Raw genomic sequence first — 22,760 nt, forward strand, 5'->3', positions numbered from 1 at the left:
AAATACACAAGGAGTGATGTTGTATGAGAGCCGTAGATAGAGTGTCTCCAACTTATCAAAGAATTTGCCTAATGGGCTGAAAATGAGCCATGGTAGGAACATGTAAATTGACTAGCATGAATGTAATGTACTACTGGGATAACAGAGGCCTGGACGAATGATTATAACGTGCCAGAGGGCAACAATTGAGCGATGCAACATAATCTATCAGTAGTAGCAAGAGCGGCAGCCATGAGTTTTGAGTAGGAATGTGATGGTCATACTTGATTAAGAAAGTGACCATTTTTTGTGTTAGAAACCTCAAATCCTCAAAAAGTATCACGGTGAGTCGGTGACCACATCCTCAATTGCAAATATCTCTAGGCTGGAATGTGTCAAGAAAAACCTGTTTAGGAACCAGACCGGCATTGAAACCAGTTTAACAAGAATAGGTTAGAAACCGAACTGCCGATTTTGTCATGAGAGAACTGCAAGATGGCTTAATACTAGTAGGCGGCAAGTAGCAGGACCGGAGGCTGTCTTATTCGATGTGTTATTTGGTAAACTCAATGATGAATTGATTATGTAATATTATCTACTAAATATAATACAATGAATACACATAACAAACCAATCTAGGATAACATTAGTAAGATAACTAAGTAACAAACTTATCTTGATATCCTTGATCATATTTATTGCTAATACAACAGCTCATATGTGCTTCCTAATCATCACTTAATCAAACATAATCTTTCTGCCTTTATTTACATTTTAAACTACATCTATAAACAAACAAACTATCATTCACCCAAAATAATTAATTTACAAACCAAACACACAACGCCAGAGAACGAGAAAGATTTCTCACAGCATCAACAGATCCGTCCCCGAGGGAGAAACAATGAAAAGAATATGATATGCTCCAATAAGAACTTTAACCAGACCCAAAACTGAAGTAGTCAAAGGACTTTGCAGTTTCATCATAACCTCATAAGGTATGATTTGAGATATTGCATCTGTCACAAGAAAGGCATATAACGCAATATGTTAGTGTAAAAATAGGTGTAAAACACACAGACACCTTGTTTAGTTCTACTTGATGATGAATTCAAACCTGAAGTTTCAAGGAGTATGCAGACTGCAAATGCGTGGACTAGGGAAGCAATGTTCTAACAAACGGATGGTCCAAGAGTTGACCAGCGGTCGGGCGGTCTTTCGGATTAACATGAAAGCACTGAAATATGAAATCCCTTGCTTCTCTCGAAAGGTTATCTGGAACTGGCGGAGGACGACCACTTCCGATTCTAAATAATGCAGGCATCTGTTCATCACCACAATAACAATATGCTGTCAATTAACTTATAAGTTATAACCATATGCATACATGCATATGAGAGAGAGAGAGAGTTGCATACACATTCCATTGGAGAATAGGGAATACTACGTGTCAACATCTCCAAGACGGTGCAGCCGAGGCTCCATATGTCTGCTGCAAGTCCATACCCTTTATTTCTAAGATTAACAACCTGCAAATTTCATTAAGTCAGAATGAGAAACAGAATTAAATCAAAAATTAAACTAGATATATATTGTGACAAACCTCAGGAGCCATCCAGAACGCTGTTCCTTTGCAAGATTTCACGTCATTGAATTTAGTGGCCTATGTAAGACAATGAATAGTTTAAGACAAAAAGAATAACTATCACAAGGAAATAATTTAATAAATGAAAAGTGAAGCGACCTTTGCCAATCCAAAATCTGTAAGTTTCACCGAGCCATTAGCATCGACTAATATGTTTGCACATTTTACATCCCTGGTACACAAACAAGAACATTTCGACATTAGAAGCCAATCATGTACTCTATGAAGCCCCTAGTACAACCAGTTGCATAAATTAGTTGTACCTGTGCACTATATCGCGATCATGTAGATACTTAAGACCACGTAAGATCTGGCGTGTGTATGAGGAAACTTGAGAATCTAGAAGATGATATCTTTGATAGAGACTTAAAAGAGAACCTTTTGTCACAAGCTCAAGAAATATATACAGCTTTGACTCGTCCTGCAAGCCAACCGCATCATTTAAATATCAAGCTATTACATATTTACATTCATTCATATATTATAATTTAAAAACAGAAGGTTAAGCCCATGAAGCATCAAACTGATAATAATTGAAAGCGATACCTTATAAGTCCCATAGTATCGGACTATGTTTTCATGCTCAAACTGACTTAAAAGAGCAATTTCCTGGACAAATAAACAGAGATCAGATATGATAACTACACCCTATGATGTTAAAATAGTACAAAGCATACGCCTTGCTTACCTGTTCAAGTTGGAAAACACTTTGCCTTCCCTGTTCCCCTTGATCAAGCAAAGAGACTTCCTTCACAGCAATAAAATATCCACTACTGCAAGAATAACAAATGTAATCGTAAAAAATGTTTCTCTGGTGTTAAATTGTTAATAATAAACAGTAAGCACATACTCGCAAATGCCTTCATATACCGATCCAAACGACCCACGCCCCAAAAGCTGTCCCCTTTGCCAGCTCGTAATCTTGATATGCCTAAATCTTCCATCAGTGGATATATTCGGCCCGCAACCATTCGATGAAACACTGGACAGAGGCTCCGTGGTAGTACTAGACGAATCATCATCATTCGAAGTCGTAAAAGAACAAAACGTCGAGAGCGTCGTTCTTTCAAGCCGCCTCCTAACATTATCCAAATCACCTTCTTCCGCTTCTTCCTCTTCATCACACAAGCTTTTTAACAAGGCTTTCGAAATCGATGGAGGAGATAAAAGCGGAGGCCGGACACCGTTAATCCCCTTCCCAACTCTATTCCCATCACTAACCCTAACGCTAACATCATTTTCAGGTAATTGTTCAATTTTAATATTCAAACTCGAGCTCGGAAGATCCGAACTCGAGCGGATCTTACTAGCTTGCCACGAGGACATGGGAATGCCTAAATCTTCAGCACTCTCTAACCCTAAGCTACGGTAAACAGTCTCAAGCTGGTTGACATCATCAGTTCCATCAATTCTAAAGCTCGTAGGCAATTCAAGCGATTGAGTACCTCGAAACCGCGAAGAAGCATCTTCCGAATGAAACTCGTAGTCAATGTTCTTCCGTGCGTTCAGACGCTCTAGCTTCGGCTTACGTGGCTTCTTGTTGTTGTTAGTAAGGAGGAATTGAGGTAGGTGACGCATTGAGAGACACGGAGGTCTGTTTTGTTTGGCAATTGGTTCATTAATGGAATGGAGGTGTGTTTGGATTAGGGTTTGGGTCGTCGGAGAGAGAGAGGGGTAAACGCAGGAATAATAATGGTGTGTTGTGTTGTGTTGTGTTGTGTTGTATGGTGAGGTGTGGGCTGGCTTCAAAATATCGTTACCGCAGACAGTTAGTTCTAATTTACCTTCAACGAAGTTTCCCGGGAAATAATATTCTATAAGTTCTGTGATGATAAACACGACAACTTACTATATATAAAAAATTAAATATACTTAATAACTTTGAGCATTCGCATCTTGTCCACGGGATTAAGTGAGTTGTGTTTTTATAATATAGAGAGTATATTAGGTATTGTGGTTGAAAGATTGAGGAATGAAGTTTGAAAACTTATTGTTTACTCTTAATAACTTTTTAATATCTGTTGAAAGTGATTGTGAATAGATGAGAGAGTAAAGATACAGATAAAAATATGAAAATATTATTTAATTGTAAATAAGAGGGAAATATAATGTTTTTACTTTTTATTGTAATTTTGAATTTAGAGATAGAGGAAGAGATGAAAATGCTCTAAGCTATTACCTTTGAAAATATATAGAAAGTAATTTGGGACATACTAACGGAGGTGGGGTGGGTTCCGGTTAGAGGTGTTTTTCGGGTTTAGGTCTCTCGCGCGGGTCTCTTTGTGTTGCAAGGTTTTAAATCTTGACCCGAAACCCAACTCAAATCTCTCACGGGTTTTTCGGGTTGGGGTTTTTTCGGGTTTCAGTATCCTAGAAAACCAAAAAAAAACAACAAAAAAATTTTAAAAATTAAAATTAAAACAACATATTTTTATTTGCTCGTAACGCAAATAATTAAATAATAAACCAACATAACTTGATAAAACAATTCAAAAAGAAGAGTGAACTAACTCGAGCTATAATCGTCTTCAATCGGGTGTGATTTGGTTGTTCGATTACGGTTGATATTAGTAATAAACCGAAAGCATAAATCAACAATAAACAATCGATCCATAATAGTTGGAATACAACCGTCGATAAAAGCCAGACTATAATAATAACTTAAGTGGTTAATACTTAGCCTATTATACCTAAAAGTATATTTAATTTCAAAACTAAAAGTTTATTCGGGTTTTACGGGTTGACTCGAAACTTATAAATCAAACCCGAGAACCAACCCAAATTACTTCAGTTCGGGTTTGGGTTAGTCTTATCTTGGGTTCGGATTTTTCGGGTTCGGGTATGGGTTTTCTTTTGAGTTTCGAGTTTTGGGTAAAAGGGACAGCCCTAGTTCGAGTACATGGCAGTAGGTACACTAGGTACTTCGAGAACACCGCCGTCTCCCCATTTCCATAAAACTTTTACAATATTATAAGTGTTACAACTCATGGCTTCTGGAGAGGAGAGAGTGAGATGTTTGTGTGCGTGGGGTGGGGGGGGGAGTTGGCGGGTTCATGGGTAATGAAGCACTGATTGTAGCGGGTTCAGGTGGGCTCAAGGAAAACTGATAAGTTGTTGGTCAATGACTAGTTTTCCAACGGGTGGTTGCACTCCTCCTCCCTAAGTTATTGTTGTTGCTTCTTATGTTCGTGTCATAGGGTTGTGGTTAATTGACAGAGACAAAATCTTTTATTTTAAAAATCTATGGTTATGAGTTTTAGTCATAGAAATTAAAAGAATTTTGTCTTTATTTTTTTTTCATTATGTTTTTTTTTTGGACCCGTTATGAAGATACAAAAGCGACAAAAATTAAAACATTTAAGGTTTTTACTCTAATCAGGCAACGTTTTATTTTAGTTCTAATTTTAGTTAGTTGGTTATATTTCTCTTATTTTGATGATAATTTGTGAAATTTTGTGTACTTTATGCTTATTAGTTATAAGTGACATTGAACTGTGAAGTTTAGTTTTAAAACTTTAATAAGATATTTATGTTTAAATTCATAACATAACATTTGTGTTGGCTTGTGATTATTTTGTGCTTCTGAAAACATTTTTTCTTTCTTATGAGTTATTATATATGCTTCTTTTGTTTTCTGTGTAATGTTATGTTTCTATTTCTTAAGCCCAAACTTGCCGTTGGCAAAAACGAGTAGAAGACTAGTGTACCTCGTATATTGAGGAGGTATATCCAACTCAACTCATTATGGAGCTTACTCACATCCAATTATTGAAAGCTAATCATTAGGGCTAAAATTAGTTATTCTTGTGATTATTTTATTATAAAATCACATAGGTATATCAATTTTTTAAGTAAAAATTTTCAATGTTTAGATTACCACGAAACAAAAGGCAAAGTGGGCAACAAGCTACGCCGTTACCTATTTTTGAATTGCAAAACCCAATCTTTTAAAAACTACATTTATTGATCTTTGAGTCATAATATTACTATGCATGACCCGCTGAACATGGGTAAGTAACTCCACAGCTTCAGACGCGAGAAAAAAATATGTTGTTGGTAGGAATCAAAATCACCACCTAACTTTTAAAATGCTTCTGGCTTATCAACTAAGCTAGGATGAATTGATATACCATAAGAGGAATTCCACGCACATAGTCATGATATACCGTATATGGGGCATTCACATTTTTATTGAGCACCGGAATAATTCGTCCGTATGCTTTTTTAGTTACATATTTACATGTATTATAGCATACACATAGCCTTTACATATGTAGGTTATGAAAGTAAATGAAAAATAAAACCAACTTATTTAATTATGTGACAACAATAAAAACTTTAGGGATATAAGCTAAATTACCACTTTAGTCAAGATCTCTAAAATATAAAACGACTTTACAAAATCAAAAGTGATTTCTAAATAAAAAGATTCACTATTCATTTCATATATATTCTTTTATGAGTGAAAGAAAAAGAGAAAATATTAGTTAATCAAATTGACATAGATATGAGAAATGTGACATGCATGAGGTTTTTAAAATATACGAAAAGTAAAAGAGTTAAGTCTTGTTTTTGTCCATGTGGTTTGATCAATTTAACTATTTCAATTCAATATCTTAAATTGTGTCATTTTGACTTTGTGTTTTCTATTTTGTTATCATTTGCGTCATTCAATTTTTCCATTTAATCTTCAATGTATGTTTTTTAACCTTTAACCCCCCAAATTTAAAACCCTATTAAAAGTTGTCATCGGAAGCTCTAGTCCCCAACTTCCATTCCAATCGATGAAGTTAAATTGCGACCTCTGGAGTTACGATTTCAGAAAGACACAAATAACTCGAAGTTTCCTACTTTGACATTGCACTTCATACACATATTTACATATTGCACCCAATACACATATTTATATATTTCACTCCACAACTTTCATTTATTTACATATTTATCCCCATACACTTGTTTACATATTTTACCCCCCAAATTTCATTTAATCATATTATTAACCCACACATCTAATTCATTTAAAAAAAACTTTCATTCAACTACGCAATATAACTTCACAACATTTTAATATGATAATGTTCAACATTATGAGAAATGAGACTTGTCTTGACAAGACCTATCTTGATGACATGGTGTTGTCAAGATAGCCTAGGCTATCTCAATGACTTATCCTTGACATAGGGTTCTCCAAATTTGTCAAATTGAAATCATGTTTAAACGGCATATTTTTGACACAGGGTTAATTGGTTTTTTTTTATATATTTTTCCCTTTATATGAGAAAGCTAGTCATTGAACTTATCTCGAGGACAAGTCCTTGGATAGGACTTCCTCGAATATTTTCAACACTTGCAAGTTTCATTAATTGCACGATTAATTCACAAAGTTTTAATATGGTAACCTTAAAGTTTCATTAACTTAAACAAACAACCTTATGAACTTTTATTAAAGTGTCAATAGATATCATAATAAAACAACTCAACACTAATAATTGCACGATTAATTCACAAAGTTTAAATATGATAGCCTTCAAATTTCATTAACTTAAACAAATAACCTTACGAATTTTCATCATAGTACCAATAATAGATATCATAATGAACCAAATCAACACTGACCGAGTTCCCACGGTAATACGATGGGTTAAAGCAACTAGTTTAGGTTAGAAAACTTTACTTAATATTTAAATTATTTAATATATAGTTTTATTAAATACAATTTCATGAAACTAATCTTTCCATACACACCACCCACCCACGCTTCTGTTAGCTTCTTTACGAAATGGAAGAATAAAGTAAACCCTCTCAAGGAAGACACGTATAGCTCACCGGCAACGTTCACCATCCCACGTGTCATCTTCTCTACACCGCCATCTTCCACGTCCACATATGTCTGCCACTCTCATCCTTTCTTCTTTAAACCTGCACCTCTCACATCAACCGATCCTCTCTTGTTTCTCCAGTTATCAACCAAACAAACAACATATTAACATCATGATGAACGCATTAGCAATCGGTCTTGTCTTAACTTCACTGCTAGCAGCAGCCGTATGGTCTCCATCTTCTAGTGCTCATCATGCTGACGACCACCGTGAGGTGATTGTCAAAGAAGGCCACCGTGTGGTGGTGGTTGAGTATGACAAAGAAGCTGATGGCAGCACCAAGGTGTTGATTTCACCACCCGACACCGAAACCGACACCACCATCGACCAGAAACCGCCTTCCGAAGGAGTGTTTTCCGGTCCCAGAGAGCTTGTTTGTGACGCTTACGGCAAGTGTAAACATAAAATCGCTTCCGCTTTCGGGAAAACGAAGGATAAGGTCGAGGAAACCGCGCATGGGGTTGCCGATAACGCGAAAGAGGCGGTTAATGAAGCGGTCGGTAAAGTGTCGGAATCCGAGAAGGCCGTGGGGCATACGATTGGTGAGTCGTTAGGGAAAGCGAAAGACACGGTGGCTCATGGGATCGATAAGGCGAAAGAGGTAGCGGGTGACATGGCGGGCACGGTGAAAGACGGGGCGGTGAAGGCTAAAAACAAATTAGATGTGGTGGCCTCGGTTAGAACGTTGGGAGGAGATATAGAAAGAAACGTGACGGGTTTAGGTAAAATCCAAGAAGCCGCAAAAGGAACCGTGGAGAGGGTACAAGAAGTCGGTGAAAAGAGTTTAGGTGAAATCTTAGGGAAATTGAGAGAGGTAGCAAATGATGTTTTTTGGTATGCTGTGTCTCGCGATAAGGTTAATGCGGTGGTCGGGTTGATTCACATGTTGGGGTTTTCGACCGCTTATGGTATGAGCGTGTGGGTGACGTTTATTTCGAGCTATATTTTAGGGAGGTGTCTTCCAAGACAGCAGTTTGGGATAGTGCAAAGCCGGATATACCCGGTGTATTTCAAAGCCATGGCTTATTGTATTTCTGCTGCTTTGTTGGCGCATTTAGCGGGTCAGAAGAAGGATAGTTTAACTGGCATGATTGGGTCGCAGGGTCTGAGTCTTCTTTCAGCGCTACTGATGGATTTGGCCAACTTGTTCGTGTTTGATCCTAGAGCCACTAAGGTAAACCGTAAATCTCACTTGCATTATGGCTTGCTTATATGTGCCAACTACTTGTTGAATGGAAACACGATAATAAAGAAATTTCTAAAGTATTTCCATTGCTGAATGAATCAAAATATTACACAGTGTCCCCTCAGTGTTGAATGATACACTTAGTACATTTAGTCTACTCTTAGTGTACATTTAGTGTCCACTTAGCGTCGGATGATAGATTTAGTTTCAGCCTTAGCATCGGATGATAGATAAAGTGTCCCCTTTGTGTCGCATTATTAAATTTAGTATTACCCATAGTGGTGAATTATGAATTTGTGTTGCTTCATGTTAAATTAAAAGTGTTAATGTAAATTCAGTAGTCCCCTTGGTGTCAAGTTACAAACGTAGTAGTCACCTTAGTGTCGAATTACATATTTAGTAGTCCCCTTAGTGCTGATTTATAATTATATATTTAGTAGTTCCCTTAGTGTTGAATTATAGTAATCCCTTGGTGTTGAATTATAAATTTAGTGTCCTTTTTACAGGGAGCCATTAATTTAGGAAATGATCTAACTAGAGCATTCATAGTAGTTATTCTTCTTCTTCATCGTTGTCATTCATATATTTCAAATTCAGGCTCCCACATCTCTCAATTTCCTAAATTCATCTCTCAATTTCCACATCGCATTCCCCGTATTTACTCAATTTTCAAAAACAATCCACATCTCATTCCTCGTATTTACCCATATTTCAAATAAGTAGTACTACTTTGTTCATTTTTAGTATTCTCTCTCTTTCTTCCACTCAAAAACACTTTCAAATTAGTTTTCTTTTTCATTCATTCATTCATTAAACACAAATATAAAAAAAAATGGATATGTGGGATGAATATCGACTCTTAGATATGGCGAAGTATCGTAATTTCTTCTAAAAAGTTTGGGGGATTGAGATGAGGATGTGGATGCTGTAGAAGTCAAATAACACAATTTAGAGATGAGGATGAGTAAACTATTGTGATTCTTCAATAAATTTACTAAGGGAACGCTATAAAATGATTTAAAATCCTCAAAATATTTAATGAAGAAATTAGATGCTTAATTGAAGTGGAGTACAATATAAATGTTGTTTGTTAAGGGAGAACATTATGCTAAATTGTGGAAAATTTTGAATGTTTTTGGGGGATTCAAGTAATAATAATGTGTGGAAATGTTTTTTTTTTTGTTTTGATACTTGCAGACTATGTATGAAAAAATGAAGATAGAGAAGGAAGAAGGGAGAGGGGTAGAGCCCCCAACTAGAGACGGGATAATCGGCCCAGACGGGTTGCCACCACAACATGGTGGTGCAACTGCAACCGCAACTACAGCTGTGGTGAGGCCAGGCCGAACTTATAGAGACACATTGGTCGATAATGAGGGTCCAAATGCGGTGAGGCCAGTAGTGGCGGAGAGGCAAGATGTATTGGCGTTGAACGCGAAGTTGAGAAGGTTGAATACGTACTCGTCTGTACTGAATGGGTTGACTTTCATCGCTCTGACATGGTATATGGCTTACTTGGGGCGACAACTTCATGCTACTCGGTAGGAGGGTGGCTTCATGCTTACTCGGTAAGAGGTGGGTAAAAGAGGTTGCACACACAAGCGACCCTTGATTCACTTGCTGCTTTTGACGGTTGTAGATTTACACTAAAACATATGTAGTTTTTACTATGACTGTTATTGCTTTGTTCACAATTTCGATGTAGTTTGTGCTTCTTTAGGAAGGTTAGTTTGTGTTTTGCTATTATGGTAAATTTTATTTCTTGTTGCTTGTTTTACTGGCATCGTTGTATTTCGATCTTGTACACTTGGAGGATAGTGATGTTTTTGATTATAAGAACTTCTTAATATTATTAATTTTGATCTTCGATTTGAAGTTTGTAAATTACTGTTGGTATATCTGTCCAAACGGGATTGAAAACGAGTAAGCATGAATGTTTGGCATAATACTTGCTACTATAGTCTTAAGCATCTTACAAATTTAGCAACCCACAGGCCACGACGAATTAGCAGCCAGTGTAAAATTTGGAAAACGCCACGTTCCAAAAAGTTAGCACCTTGGAAAACGGTCCAAAATAAATTAGCAACCGGTGTAAAATTTGGGAAACGGATCAAACGTCGTGTTCCACTGGATTAGACTCCCTTACAAAAAAGGAGCACAATCTTTCAAGTATTCTAATTGGATTAGACTTTGTTAGAAAAAACCTTTGTGAAAGTAAGAGGTTAAAAGTTGGGATTGCTCTCATACATACCTTTAGTTAGGAATTAGTAAAATGTTGGGAAAAACGACACCTAGCCATGAACGGTAAACAAAAATTGCGGAATTAATCTTCGTTTGGTTAAACAATGAGGATGCAAACAAATAGGATAATATAAAAGTAAAAGTGACACAAAAATTTTAGCGTGGAAAACCTCTTAAAGAAAACACAGTGATCAGACTCAGTCTTTCGGTAGCTTTGCTTCCCCATAACTGACTCAAATTTCTTGTACCACTGTCTCGGCGCTTGCTTTAACCCATAAAGACTTTTCTGAAATTTACAAACATAATCTTCTTTACCTTTAACCTGAAAACCTTCAGGTTGCTCCATATAGATTTATTTATCCAAGTCACCATGAAGGAATGCTGTCTTGACATCCATCTGCTCAACCTCAAGATCAAGACTAGCAGCTAAACCAAGAATCACTCTAATGGAACTCATCTTCACGATCGGAGAAAAAATCTCATTAAAATCAATACCCTTTCTTTGACTGAACCCTTTGACCACCAATCTTGCCTTGTACCTAGGCCTCGAGGTATGTTCTTCAGTCTTCATTTTGTAGACCTACTTGTTCTTCAAAGTTCTTTTGCCCTTAGGCAACTTCACTAACTCAAAGGTATTATTCTCTTACAAGGAATTCATCTCATCTTGCATGGCTTCAAACCACTCTCTTTTATGCTTATCTGCCATGGCCTCTTTGAATACTCGGGCTCTCCCCCGTCATTGAGTAAAACGTACTCACCGATAGAATAACGAGTAGAAGGTTGACGGTCTCTCGAAGACTGCCTGAGTGAGACAAATGCAGGCATATCTACTGGTAACTCATGATGAATATCCTCTGTGACATCTGACCCGATCCGACCCGACCCAGGTACCCGTTTCTCTGACCCGATCTCTTTCTTTTATGATTTAATATTTATTTATACTTATATTTTACTTTTAATAATAATAATATACTTTTCCTTCCCGCCTCTTTCTCTCTCTTTCTTTCCGCCGTTCCGTCCCTCTCCTCTCTTTCCGCCTTCTTTTCCCTCTTGTCGCCGTCCCGCCCTTACGCCTTGTTTCCTTCTCTTTGCTTGTCCTTTGGTTCTTTTCGCCTAAGGATGTCTGCAGCTCCACGCGCCAGACTCCTTACATGGAAGCCTGCGTGAAGACATCTTGTTCCTGCGATGCGTGAAGAGAACTCTTCTCGCAGCGCGCTAAGAATGCATGTTCTTCCCGCAATGCGCTAAGAATGTATGTTCTTCCCGCGATGCGCTTAGAATTCTAGTTCTTCACGCAGCACGCTAAGGATTTGTGATTCTTCCCGCAGTGCGCTAAGGATTGTTGTGCCAGCCTTCGCGCTCGCGCACTCAGCCTTCCCGCGCTTAACCCTTGTATCTTCTGTTTATTCTAGCCGTTTGCTTTTGTAATGTCTTTTCTTCTGAGCTGTTGACCTAACCTATCTAATGTCTGAATAGTTACTTTCGGCGCAGCATGCGTACCAACCCCATTGGTTGGTAGAAAAAGTGACTGACATAATCTTTTGAGATCTGCTTTTGCCATGCTTTAACCAGTAACTTTATCTGTCCTCTCCCATGCCTTTTTTTTACTGTTCCCTGTCAGCCTTTTTCTCTTTTTCCTTGCTGCCATATCTTTTGATATCTTTTGGAATCTTTTGCTTTTTGAGATCTTTTCCCCTTTTTTTAGGGATTGTGTTCCCTAGGGTTTCCCTATAAATAATAATGTTAATTTCCTAACACTACACACACAAAGCACTTAATCTCTCTTATTCTCTCTTGCTCCTTGCTCTCTCTGCCGTCCTCCTCTCTGCCTCCGTCTTCCTCCCTGTTCTGCCCTGCTTTTCCGGTAATATATATATATATATAATAATTTACTTATGCTAACTTATAATCAAGACTTAACCCAATCATTAAAACAATAATCTTGTTTATAGGATAACTTGTGCTTGTTTAAAGTTGGTTCTTGCTTTATCTATCATCGCATCTTTATCAAGTGAGTAATCTCGTACCTAATCCCTTTTTGCTTTTAATGTTTTGGGATGTTCATGTGTTCATACAAACTTAGAGTCTTAAACTTGTTTATGAGCTTTAGTCGCGCAGTATCCCATGTGTTGAGGACGTTTACTTGGCTGTTTATTTGTATGTGTGTATCATTAACCGCTTTGTTCGGCCTATTCCGCAGTTTTCATGGATCCATTAGATGAACACGGGAGACCTATCGTTTACGGTTTTCTTTGTTTACACTTGCACAGATGTTTTCTCGTTTTTGTGCTCAATTGGGAGCACGGATTGAACTATGAACTATGAGCTATGATCTATCTAGGCTTGATCACAATCTGATTGCACCCTTGTTAAACACCAGACATACACATGTTGCGCGCAGATTTATTGTTATCTATGTATTGTATTAAACTTGATTTCTCACCAACACGCAAGTGTTTGACGTTTATTTTAACACATGTTCAGGTTTGCAGTAGCCGTTTTGGAGCTTGTGGACACATAGGAAGTTTTCTTTATTTTGGACCTAGATTAAAATGTATCAAGACAAGTTATTGCTGTTCGGATATTATGATTTATAATATATTGATTATGTTGGTTTATTTATATCTTATGTATACGTTGCGCATGCGTGAATGAATATATTTAATAAATATTGACACCCAATAGTGTCACGAGTAATGAAACAATATGTGGCGCCCCGATGTATAATCCGCCTTTGGTCGGGGTGTTACAGATTGGTATCAGAGCTCGTTGACTTTAGGATAGGTGGTTAGACGTAACGGCCTAGAATACCTAAGAGTCCCTTCTCGCGCATGAGAGAAATCTCATGTTTGCGCGCTTATTGTTAATTACTCGTTATTTATGAATATGCTCGCACTTGCGCAGTATATGATTTTATGTTTTATTCCGCGATATTTCGATTTTTGTGAATTTCGATTTTTATTGATTTTACTTACATGTTCGTTTGTTGGATTTGAAAATCCGAAAAGTCATGGTGATACATGAATAGTTGATTTTCAATTTCCATTTACGATTATGTTCTGAGGTTGGAGACTTGAAAAGTCATGGTGATACATGAATTGTCAACCTCCAATACTCATTTTCTTGTATGTTTTATATTAAGGATTGAAAAGTCATGGTGATACATGAATCGTCAATCTCCAATACTCGTTTGCTCGTATATTTTAAATTGGGAATTCGGAAAGTCATGGTGATACATGAATTGTCGATTCTTTGATTCGAATTTGTTACCTTTATTAAGTCTGCATTTAGGGTCATTTATTTTACTTTAACTTTTGACTGTAACTGACTCCGTGAAACCAAGCTTTATAAGATTAAAACTTTGCGCTAAAACCAAGGTATTAACTAAAATTAAAATTTTTATAGAATGCCTCCGCTATCTCGCCGATTTCAGAGAAGAGAAGCCTCGCGCATGCGTAGACAGCAACGTTCCCAGGAAATGGCCGCCGCAATAGCCCAAGCCTTGAGCCAAAACAATACCTCGAGTTATAACATTAAGTCCTTTAACGCGGGTAACCCTCCAAAGTTCACAGGTCTTGAAGGAGCCACCGTGATGCTCCAATGGCTCGAAAAGATTGAAAACACTTTCCTCCATACCCAATGCCCCTCAGACAGACGAACCCTATATGCTTCCAGTGTCCTGGAATCCAGAGCGCTTACGTGGTGGAATGGAGTAGCTCATGCGCGTGGCGCAGAAGCTGCTTCCAGCATGCTCTGGGAGGAATTTAAGGAAATTCTTACGTGAGAATTCTGCCCTCCCAACGAAGTTAAGCGCCTGGAGGAGGAATTTTGGAATCTTAAGCAGTACAGCGGTGAAGCGCGCGAGTACGCGAAGCGCTTCCATGAACTAAGTTTGCTTGTCCCTCACCTTGTTACCCCTTCCCGCCGAGCCATAGAGAAATTCCTTGGGGGTCTCCCCATGGAAATTCAAGATTCTGTATGGGCCAGAAACCCAGTAACCCTCTCTGACGGCATTGAGTTGGCCGCTGTGCTCAGCGACAACCATGTCAGAGCAGGAACCCTGTTCCTGCGGGGAGCTGAGAAAACCAAACCCACCAAGACTGTCCCTGAACCAACAGAAACCAAACCTGAACCCTCAAACCGTAACAACCTCAAGCGCAGGCGCAAGGCCTATGCGCTTACCAACCCGCCCATTGCCCAGCAACCCATTTATCAACCCCCAGTTTATGCGCCTAACCCTCTGACAGCTTACCCAACACCTCCTGTAGTCCATAACTATGCCTTAACCAATCCCGCACTCCCTGCCCCGCCACCTAAGAAACCTTACACAGGAAATCAACCCTTTTGCCCAACCTGTAGACTTCACCACCCAACCCAAACCCCGTGTCGTCAATGTAACCGATGTGGCCGCGTTGGTCACTCTGCTGAGTTCTGTAAAATCCTTCCCGCCAATCCAATTGCGCCAACACCACCAGTGTACCCGCAGAACCCACAACCAACATACCAAAACCCACGACCCAGGTCGTGCTATAACTGCGGTGATCCCAGTCATTTCCGGAACGCGTGCCCGAGACTACAAGTTCAGATTACGCAAGCGAATCCGGTGAACCAGATTTCGAACCAAGTGACGCGTGGACGAGCTTTTAATATAACCGCGCACCAAGCGCAAGCGAATAATGACATAGTTAATGGTACATTTTTGCTTAACGGATTTTATGCTTCTATACTTTTTGATACTGGCGCCGATCGAAGTTTTATCTCTCGCGCCTTCGAGCAGAAGCTTGCGCGACCGCGCAACGATTTAAAAGAAGATTTTTCAGTTGAATTGGCTAATGGCGAAACTGTTTTAATTAACTCTGTGATTAAAGATTGCACGCTTAACCTTAACGAAAACGATTTTCTGATTGACCTCATCCCCATGCCTCTTGGAAGCTTTGATGTTATCATTGGTATGGACTGGCTCTCGAAGAATCGCGCCGAAGTTATTTGCGCCAAGAAATTTATTCGCATACCTCGAGAAAATGGTGATCTTCATATCTACGGCGAGAAACCCTCCCGCGGTCTTAAACTTATGTCTTGCGCCGAAGCCCGAAGACTCATGCGGAAGAAGTGTGTTGCATTCTTAGCCCATGTGGTTAAACCTGCTGAAGAGAAGAAGCTTCGCGATATCCCTGTTGTGCGTGATTTCCCTGAAGTTTTTCCTGATGATCTTCCTGGTATCCCTCCCGCTCGTGAAGTCGAGTTCCGTATTGATCTTGTCCCTGGTGCTTCCCCCGTAGCTAAATCTCCTTACCGTCTTGCGCCCGCTGAGATGCAAGAATTGGCAAGCCAACTTCAAGAGTTGACTGCTAAAGGATTCATCCGCCCTAGCTCTTCGCCCTGGGGTGCTCCGGTGTTGTTCGTTAAAAAGAAAGATGGATCGTTTCGCATGTGTATTGATTACCGCGAGTTGAACAAACTCACCATTAAAAACCGGTACCCCTTACCGCGTATTGACGACCTCTTTGATCAACTCCAAGGTGCCTCTTGTTTCTCGAAGATTGATCTCCGCTCTGGTTATCACCAGTTGCGCATCCGCGATGAAGATGTTCCGAAGACTGCTTTTCGAACTCGCTATGGCCACTTTGAATTCTTGGTCATGTCCTTCGGTTTAACCAACGCACCCGCTGTTTTCATGGATCTAATGAACCGGGTGTGTAGGCCTTTCTTGGATAAATTCGTGATTGTGTTTATCGATGATGTTCTGGTGTATTCTAAGACCAAGGCCGAGCACGAGCAACATCTCCGATTGGTATTGCAAAAGCTTAGAGCTGAACAACTCTATGCTAAGCTTTCCAAGTGTGAATTTTGGTCTGATGAAGTACAGTTTCTTGGTCATGTTGTAAACAAGATGGGTATCCATGTCGACCCATCCAAGATTGAAGCAATCAAGAACTGGATTACGCCATCTTCTCCTTCTGAGATCCGTTCCTTTCTGGGCTTAGCTGGTTACTACCGGCGATTCATTTCGAACTTCTCGAAGATCGCTTTGCCTTTAACAGCTCTAACGCACAAAGGTAAACCGTATATTTGGGGCTCGAAGCAAGAAGAAGCCTTTCTAACGCTCAAGCGTTTGTTGTGTGAAGCTCCTGTTCTTGCGCTACCTGAGGGTAATGATGATTTTGTCGTGTATTGCGATGCATCCAACCAAGGTCTCGGTTGTGTTCTTATGCAACGAGGCAAGGTTATCGCTTACGCATCAAGGCAACTCAAGGTTCATGAAAAGAATTATACAACTCACGATCTCGAACTTGGTGCAGTTGTATTTGCCTTGAAGATCTGGAGACACTACCTTTATGGTACTAAGTGTATCCTCTACACTGACCATAAAAGCCTTCAGCATATCTTTGATCAAAAGGAACTTAACATGAGGCAACGCCGATGGAACGAACTCATCAGCGATTACGATTGTGAGATCCGGTATCATCCTGGTAAGGCTAATGTGGTAGCCGATGCGCTCAGCCGAAAACCCTGCCAGCTTAACTGTATTTTGCCGCGCACGCAGCTTCACTTCGCGCCGATTCAAAGCGACCTTGAATCGCGTATTCGTGACGCGCAGCGCGCATCCATCAGTAATGGTAACCTTCGCGCCGAGTTAGCGTGTGGCGCGGAAGCGCACTTTGTTCCTAATCTGAGTGGAATTCTCTGCTATCTAAATCGCATCTGGATTCCCTTTGATGAGAATCTTCGCGCTGATATCCTGAGTGAAGCGCACAAATCTCGGTATTCCGTTCATCCTGGCGCTGATAAGATGTACAAGGATTTGCGCATTACTTATTGGTGGCCCGGTATGAAAAAGGATATTGCTGTGTTCGTAGCTAAATGCCTGACTTGTTCTAAAGTAAAAGCTGAACACCAACGCCCATCTGGTTTGCTCGAACAACCAGAAATTCCTACGTGGAAATGGGAATGTGTAGCGATGGACTTTATTACCAAGTTACCTTTGACAGCAAGCAAACATGATAGCATTTGGGTAATAGTGGATCGATTGACTAAGTCTGCTCACTTTCTGCCCATTCGTGAAAACTACCGTGTTGAGCAACTCGCGCAGCTTTATGTCAAGGAAATTGTCTGCCGCCATGGTACTCCTTTGAGCATCATATCCGATCGCGATGGCCGTTTTATATCTCGCTTTTGGAAATCTCTCCAATTTGCGCTAGGAACTCGCTTGGACATGAGTACGGCATATCATCCTCAGACTGACGGTCAGTCTGAGCGAACTATTCAAACTCTTGAGGATATGCTCCGATCTTGTGTTCTTGATTTTGGAGGTAATTGGGATTCGCACCTGCCTTTGATCGAGTTCTCTTATAATAACAGCTATCATTCCAGTATTGGTATGGCCCCATTTGAAGCACTTTACGGTCGTAAGTGCCGCTCCCCGATTTGTTGGAGCGAAGTGGGTGAAACTCAAATCACAGGACCCGAACTTGTTCAAGAGACAACCGATAAAATCGCCAAGATCCGTGATCATCTGCTGACTGCCAGGAGCCGACAGAAGAGTTACGCAGATCGTAGGCGAAAGCCTCTCGAATTTCAAGTTGGTGATCTTGTTCTCCTCAAAGTGTCGCCTTGGAAAGGTGTTGTCCGCTTTGGGAAGAAAGGTAAGCTTGCTCCTCGATATGTTGGACCATTTAAGATTCTCGCGCGTGTGGGAAAAGTTGCCTACAGACTTGACCTGCCGCCCGCGCTCAGTAATGTGCATCCAACGTTCCATGTATCCAATCTCAAGAAGTGTTTAGCTGACGAGAACCTTCACATTCCACTTGATGAAGTTCAAGTTGATGAAACTATGCATTTCGTTGAGAAGCCTGTTGAGATTATGGATCGCGAGGTTAAGCAAACCAAGCGCAGTCGTATCCCTATCGTGAAAGTTCGCTGGGAGTCCAAGCGCGGAGCCGAGTTTACATGGGAAAGGGAAGATCAAATGAAGATCAAGTACCCGCACCTGTTCTCTGCGCAACCTACTTCGAGATAAATTTCGGGACGAAATTTCTTAAAGTAGGGGAGACTGTGACATCTGACCCGATCCAACCCGACCCAGGTACCCGTTTCTCTGACCCGATCTCTTTCTTTTATGATTTAATATTTATTTATACTTATATTTTACTTTTAATAATAATAATATACTTTTCCTTCCCGCCTCTTTCTCTCTCTTTCTTTCCGCCGTTCCGTCCCTCTCCTCTCTTTCCGCCTTCTTTTCCCTCTTGTCGCCGTCCCGCCCTTACGCCTTGTTTCCTTCTCTTTGCTTGTCCTTTGGTTCTTTTCGCCTAAGGATGTCTGCAGCTCCACGCGCCAGACTCCTTACATGGAAGCCTGCGTGAAGACATCTTGTTCCTGCGATGCGTGAAGAGAACTCTTCTCGCAGCGCGCTAAGAATGCATGTTCTTCCCGCAATGCGCTAAGAATGTATGTTCTTCCCGCGATGCGCTTAGAATTCTAGTTCTTCACGCAGCACGCTAAGGATTTGTGATTCTTCCCGCAGTGCGCTAAGGATTGTTGTGCCAGCCTTCGCGCTCGCGCACTCAGCCTTCCCGCGCTTAACCCTTGTATCTTCTGTTTATTCTAGCCGTTTGCTTTTGTAATGTCTTTTCTTCTGAGCTGTTGACCTAACCTATCTAATGTCTGAATAGTTACTTTCGGCGCAGCATGCGTACCAACCCCATTGGTTGGTAGAAAAAGTGACTGACATAATCTTTTGAGATCTGCTTTTGCCATGCTTTAACCAGTAACTTTATCTGTCCTCTCCCATGCCTTTTTTTTACTGTTCCCTGTCAGCCTTTTTCTCTTTTTCCTTGCTGCCATATCTTTTGATATCTTTTGGAATCTTTTGCTTTTTGAGATCTTTTCCCCTTTTTTTAGGGATTGTGTTCCCTAGGGTTTCCCTATAAATAATAATGTTAATTTCCTAACACTACACACACAAAGCACTTAATCTCTCTTATTCTCTCTTGCTCCTTGCTCTCTCTGCCGTCCTCCTCTCTGCCTCCGTCTTCCTCCCTGTTCTGCCCTGCTTTTCCGGTAATATATATATATATATAATAATTTACTTATGCTAACTTATAATCAAGACTTAACCCAATCATTAAAACAATAATCTTGTTTATAGGATAACTTGTGCTTGTTTAAAGTTGGTTCTTGCTTTATCTATCATCGCATCTTTATCAAGTGAGTAATCTCGTACCTAATCCCTTTTTGCTTTTAATGTTTTGGGATGTTCATGTGTTCATACAAACTTAGAGTCTTAAACTTGTTTATGAGCTTTAGTCGCGCAGTATCCCATGTGTTGAGGACGTTTACTTGGCTGTTTATTTGTATGTGTGTATCATTAACCGCTTTGTTCGGCCTATTCCGCAGTTTTCATGGATCCATTAGATGAACACGGGAGACCTATCGTTTACGGTTTTCTTTGTTTACACTTGCACAGATGTTTTCTCGTTTTTGTGCTCAATTGGGAGCACGGATTGAACTATGAACTATGAGCTATGATCTATCTAGGCTTGATCACAATCTGATTGCACCCTTGTTAAACACCAGACATACACATGTTGCGCGCAGATTTATTGTTATCTATGTATTGTATTAAACTTGATTTCTCACCAACACGCAAGTGTTTGACGTTTATTTTAACACATGTTCAGGTTTGCAGTAGCCGTTTTGGAGCTTGTGGACACATAGGAAGTTTTCTTTATTTTGGACCTAGATTAAAATGTATCAAGACAAGTTATTGCTGTTCGGATATTATGATTTATAATATATTGATTATGTTGGTTTATTTATATCTTATGTATACGTTGCGCATGCGTGAATGAATATATTTAATAAATATTGACACCCAATAGTGTCACGAGTAATGAAACAATATGTGGCGCCCCGATGTATAATCCGCCTTTGGTCGGGGTGTTACATCCTCATCCAACTCTGCCTGCTCTTTATTATCAACATTATCGGCACCATGTTGTTCATCATTTTGAATACCATCTTCGCGATGTGGCTCAGATTGCTGAGTAGAAATGAGATCCAAATCAATGAGATCATCAGTGTACTGAGGAAATATGTCTTCTCAATATCTTTCAAACTCTCATCTTCCACAAACACAACATCACGACTTCTTACAAGTTTCTTTGAAACCGGATCATATAGCCTGTATCCAAACTCATCTTGCCCATAACCAAGGAATATACACTGTCTGGACTTCACATCAAGCTTTGATCTTTCATCTTTGGGAATATGAACAAATGCTTTGCATCCAAAGACCCGCAAATGACGATATGAAACATCTTTGCCACTCCAAACCCTGTTTGGAACATCATTATGCAAAGGAATACAAGGAGTAAGATTAATAACATGTACCGCTGTATTTAAAGCTTCACCCTAAAAGGAATTAGGCAACCCTGCATGTGAGAGTAAACACTTAAACCTTTCAGCCAATGTTCTATTCATCCGTTCTGCTAAACCATTCAACTGTGGTGTCTTTGGAGGTGGCCTTTGATGTCGAATACCTTTCTCTCTACAATAAGCATTGAAAGGACCAATATATTCACCTCCATTGTCTGTTCGAATACACTTGAGCTTCTTCCCAGTTTGTCTCTCAACTAAGGCATGAAACTGCTTAAACACATCAAATACCTGATCTTTAGACTTCAAAGTATAAACCCATACATTCCTCGAATGATCATCAATAAATGTGACAAAATATAAGCAGCCCCCAAGTGTTCTAGTCTTCATAGGACCACATACATCCGAATGCACCAATTCGAGTATACTTTCTTTTTTATGAGGCAGATGACTATGAAAAGAAACTCTCTTTTGCTTACAATTCATACGATGAAAACACTTATTCAAATGAACATCTTTCACACCAGACAAGGCATCTTTCTTCAGTAAAATAGACATACCTTTTTCACTCATATGAGCAAGTCTCTATGCCACATATCGGTTACATCAGAGCTCGTTAACGAATGAACTGAGTCCCTAGAAATCTTTGGATGTGCCATGTATAACTTTTAAGTTCTTTCACATCTTGCCATGATCAACGAACCACGAGTGAGTTTTCAAATTCCACCACCAAAAGTACTGTGGAAACCATCATCATCTAATGTGCCTGCAGAGATCAAATTAAGTCTAATATCCGAAACATGTTTTACATTATGTAAAACCAACTCCATCCCAGTATCAAACTTTAAGCAAACATCCCCAACACCAACGATCTTTGATAGCCCATTATTACCCATCTTGACATTCCCAAAATCACCAGGAGTATAAGACGAATAAAATTCCCTTTGTGATGTCACATGACAAGTAGCACCACTATCAACAACCCAACTTGAATCATCACGTGCAATGTTCACCCTATCATAATCACAACAAATATGAAATTCTTCGGTGGCAGCGTTAGTTTTAGAAGTACCTTCATCATCGTCGTCTTTCTTGTGGTTGTTCATTTTATTGTTGTAATTGTCTTCTTGTTCTCCTTTTTCAATTGTCTGCAATATTTTATCGTGTGCCATTTTCTACCACAATGATAGCACTCAAATTCTTCAAACTTCCCTCTAGACTTACTGCGGTGCTTTGCTCTATTACTCGAACCTCTACTATGGCTTCTCCCCCTACTTTCGGTAACTAAGGCATCTGAATGTGAAGAGGAACCTTGTGACTTTCTTCTCATCTCTTCATTTATAAACCTACCTTTAGCCAATTCCATAGTAACAACACCGTTTGTTGCGGAGTTGGACAACGAAGTCCTAAAAGTCTCCCAAGAATCTGGTAACGTACCAAGAAGCCATAA

General features: G+C 39.7%; 2 protein-coding genes across 2 annotated transcripts; one reads left to right on the forward strand and one right to left on the reverse strand.

Annotated features, from left to right (window-relative positions):
* Positions 1-1,135: 1,135 nt before the first annotated feature.
* On the reverse strand, positions 1,136-3,300 carry LOC143595632 (mitogen-activated protein kinase kinase kinase 1-like). Its single transcript, XM_077074604.1, has 8 exons — positions 2,475-3,300; positions 2,313-2,397; positions 2,171-2,233; positions 1,888-2,045; positions 1,724-1,796; positions 1,583-1,642; positions 1,398-1,508; positions 1,136-1,303 (listed from the first exon to the last, which is right to left on the reverse strand). Exons 1-8 carry the CDS (start codon positions 3,200-3,202, stop codon positions 1,136-1,138), a joined length of 1,446 nt encoding a protein of 481 aa, XP_076930719.1. The 5' UTR covers positions 3,203-3,300.
* Positions 3,301-7,618: 4,318 nt separating this feature from the next.
* Positions 7,619-10,237, forward strand: LOC143595628 (uncharacterized). The gene is made up of 2 exons (XM_077074602.1): positions 7,619-8,680; positions 9,890-10,237. Exons 1-2 carry the CDS (start codon positions 7,619-7,621, stop codon positions 10,235-10,237), a joined length of 1,410 nt encoding a protein of 469 aa, XP_076930717.1.
* Positions 10,238-22,760: the final 12,523 nt, after the last annotated feature.

Source organism: Bidens hawaiensis, unplaced genomic scaffold, assembly GCF_021521415.1.
Source record: "Bidens hawaiensis isolate Kalapana, Puna unplaced genomic scaffold, B.hawaiensis_p1.1 tig00045389_1, whole genome shotgun sequence".
NCBI classification, from domain to species: domain Eukaryota; kingdom Viridiplantae; phylum Streptophyta; class Magnoliopsida; order Asterales; family Asteraceae; genus Bidens; species Bidens hawaiensis.

What these genes read in the sequence shown, in the direction of transcription:
- LOC143595632 (XM_077074604.1), bottom strand. Translation starts at nt 3,202, where the DNA reads ATGCGTCACCTACCTCAATTCCTCCTTACTAACAACAACAAGAAGCCA. An exon ending in GTGTTTTCCAACTTGAACAG is followed by an intron (nt 2,234 to 2,312) that starts GTAAGCAAGGCG and finishes TTATTTGTCCAG; the next exon opens with GAAATTGCTCTTTTAAGTCA. An exon ending in GATCGCGATATAGTGCACAG is followed by an intron (nt 1,797 to 1,887) that starts GTACAACTAATT and finishes TTTGTGTACCAG; the next exon opens with GGATGTAAAATGTGCAAACA.
- LOC143595628 (XM_077074602.1), top strand. Translation starts at nt 7,619, where the DNA reads ATGATGAACGCATTAGCAATCGGTCTTGTCTTAACTTCACTGCTAGCA. An exon ending in TTGATCCTAGAGCCACTAAG is followed by an intron (nt 8,681 to 9,889) that starts GTAAACCGTAAA and finishes TGATACTTGCAG; the next exon opens with ACTATGTATGAAAAAATGAA.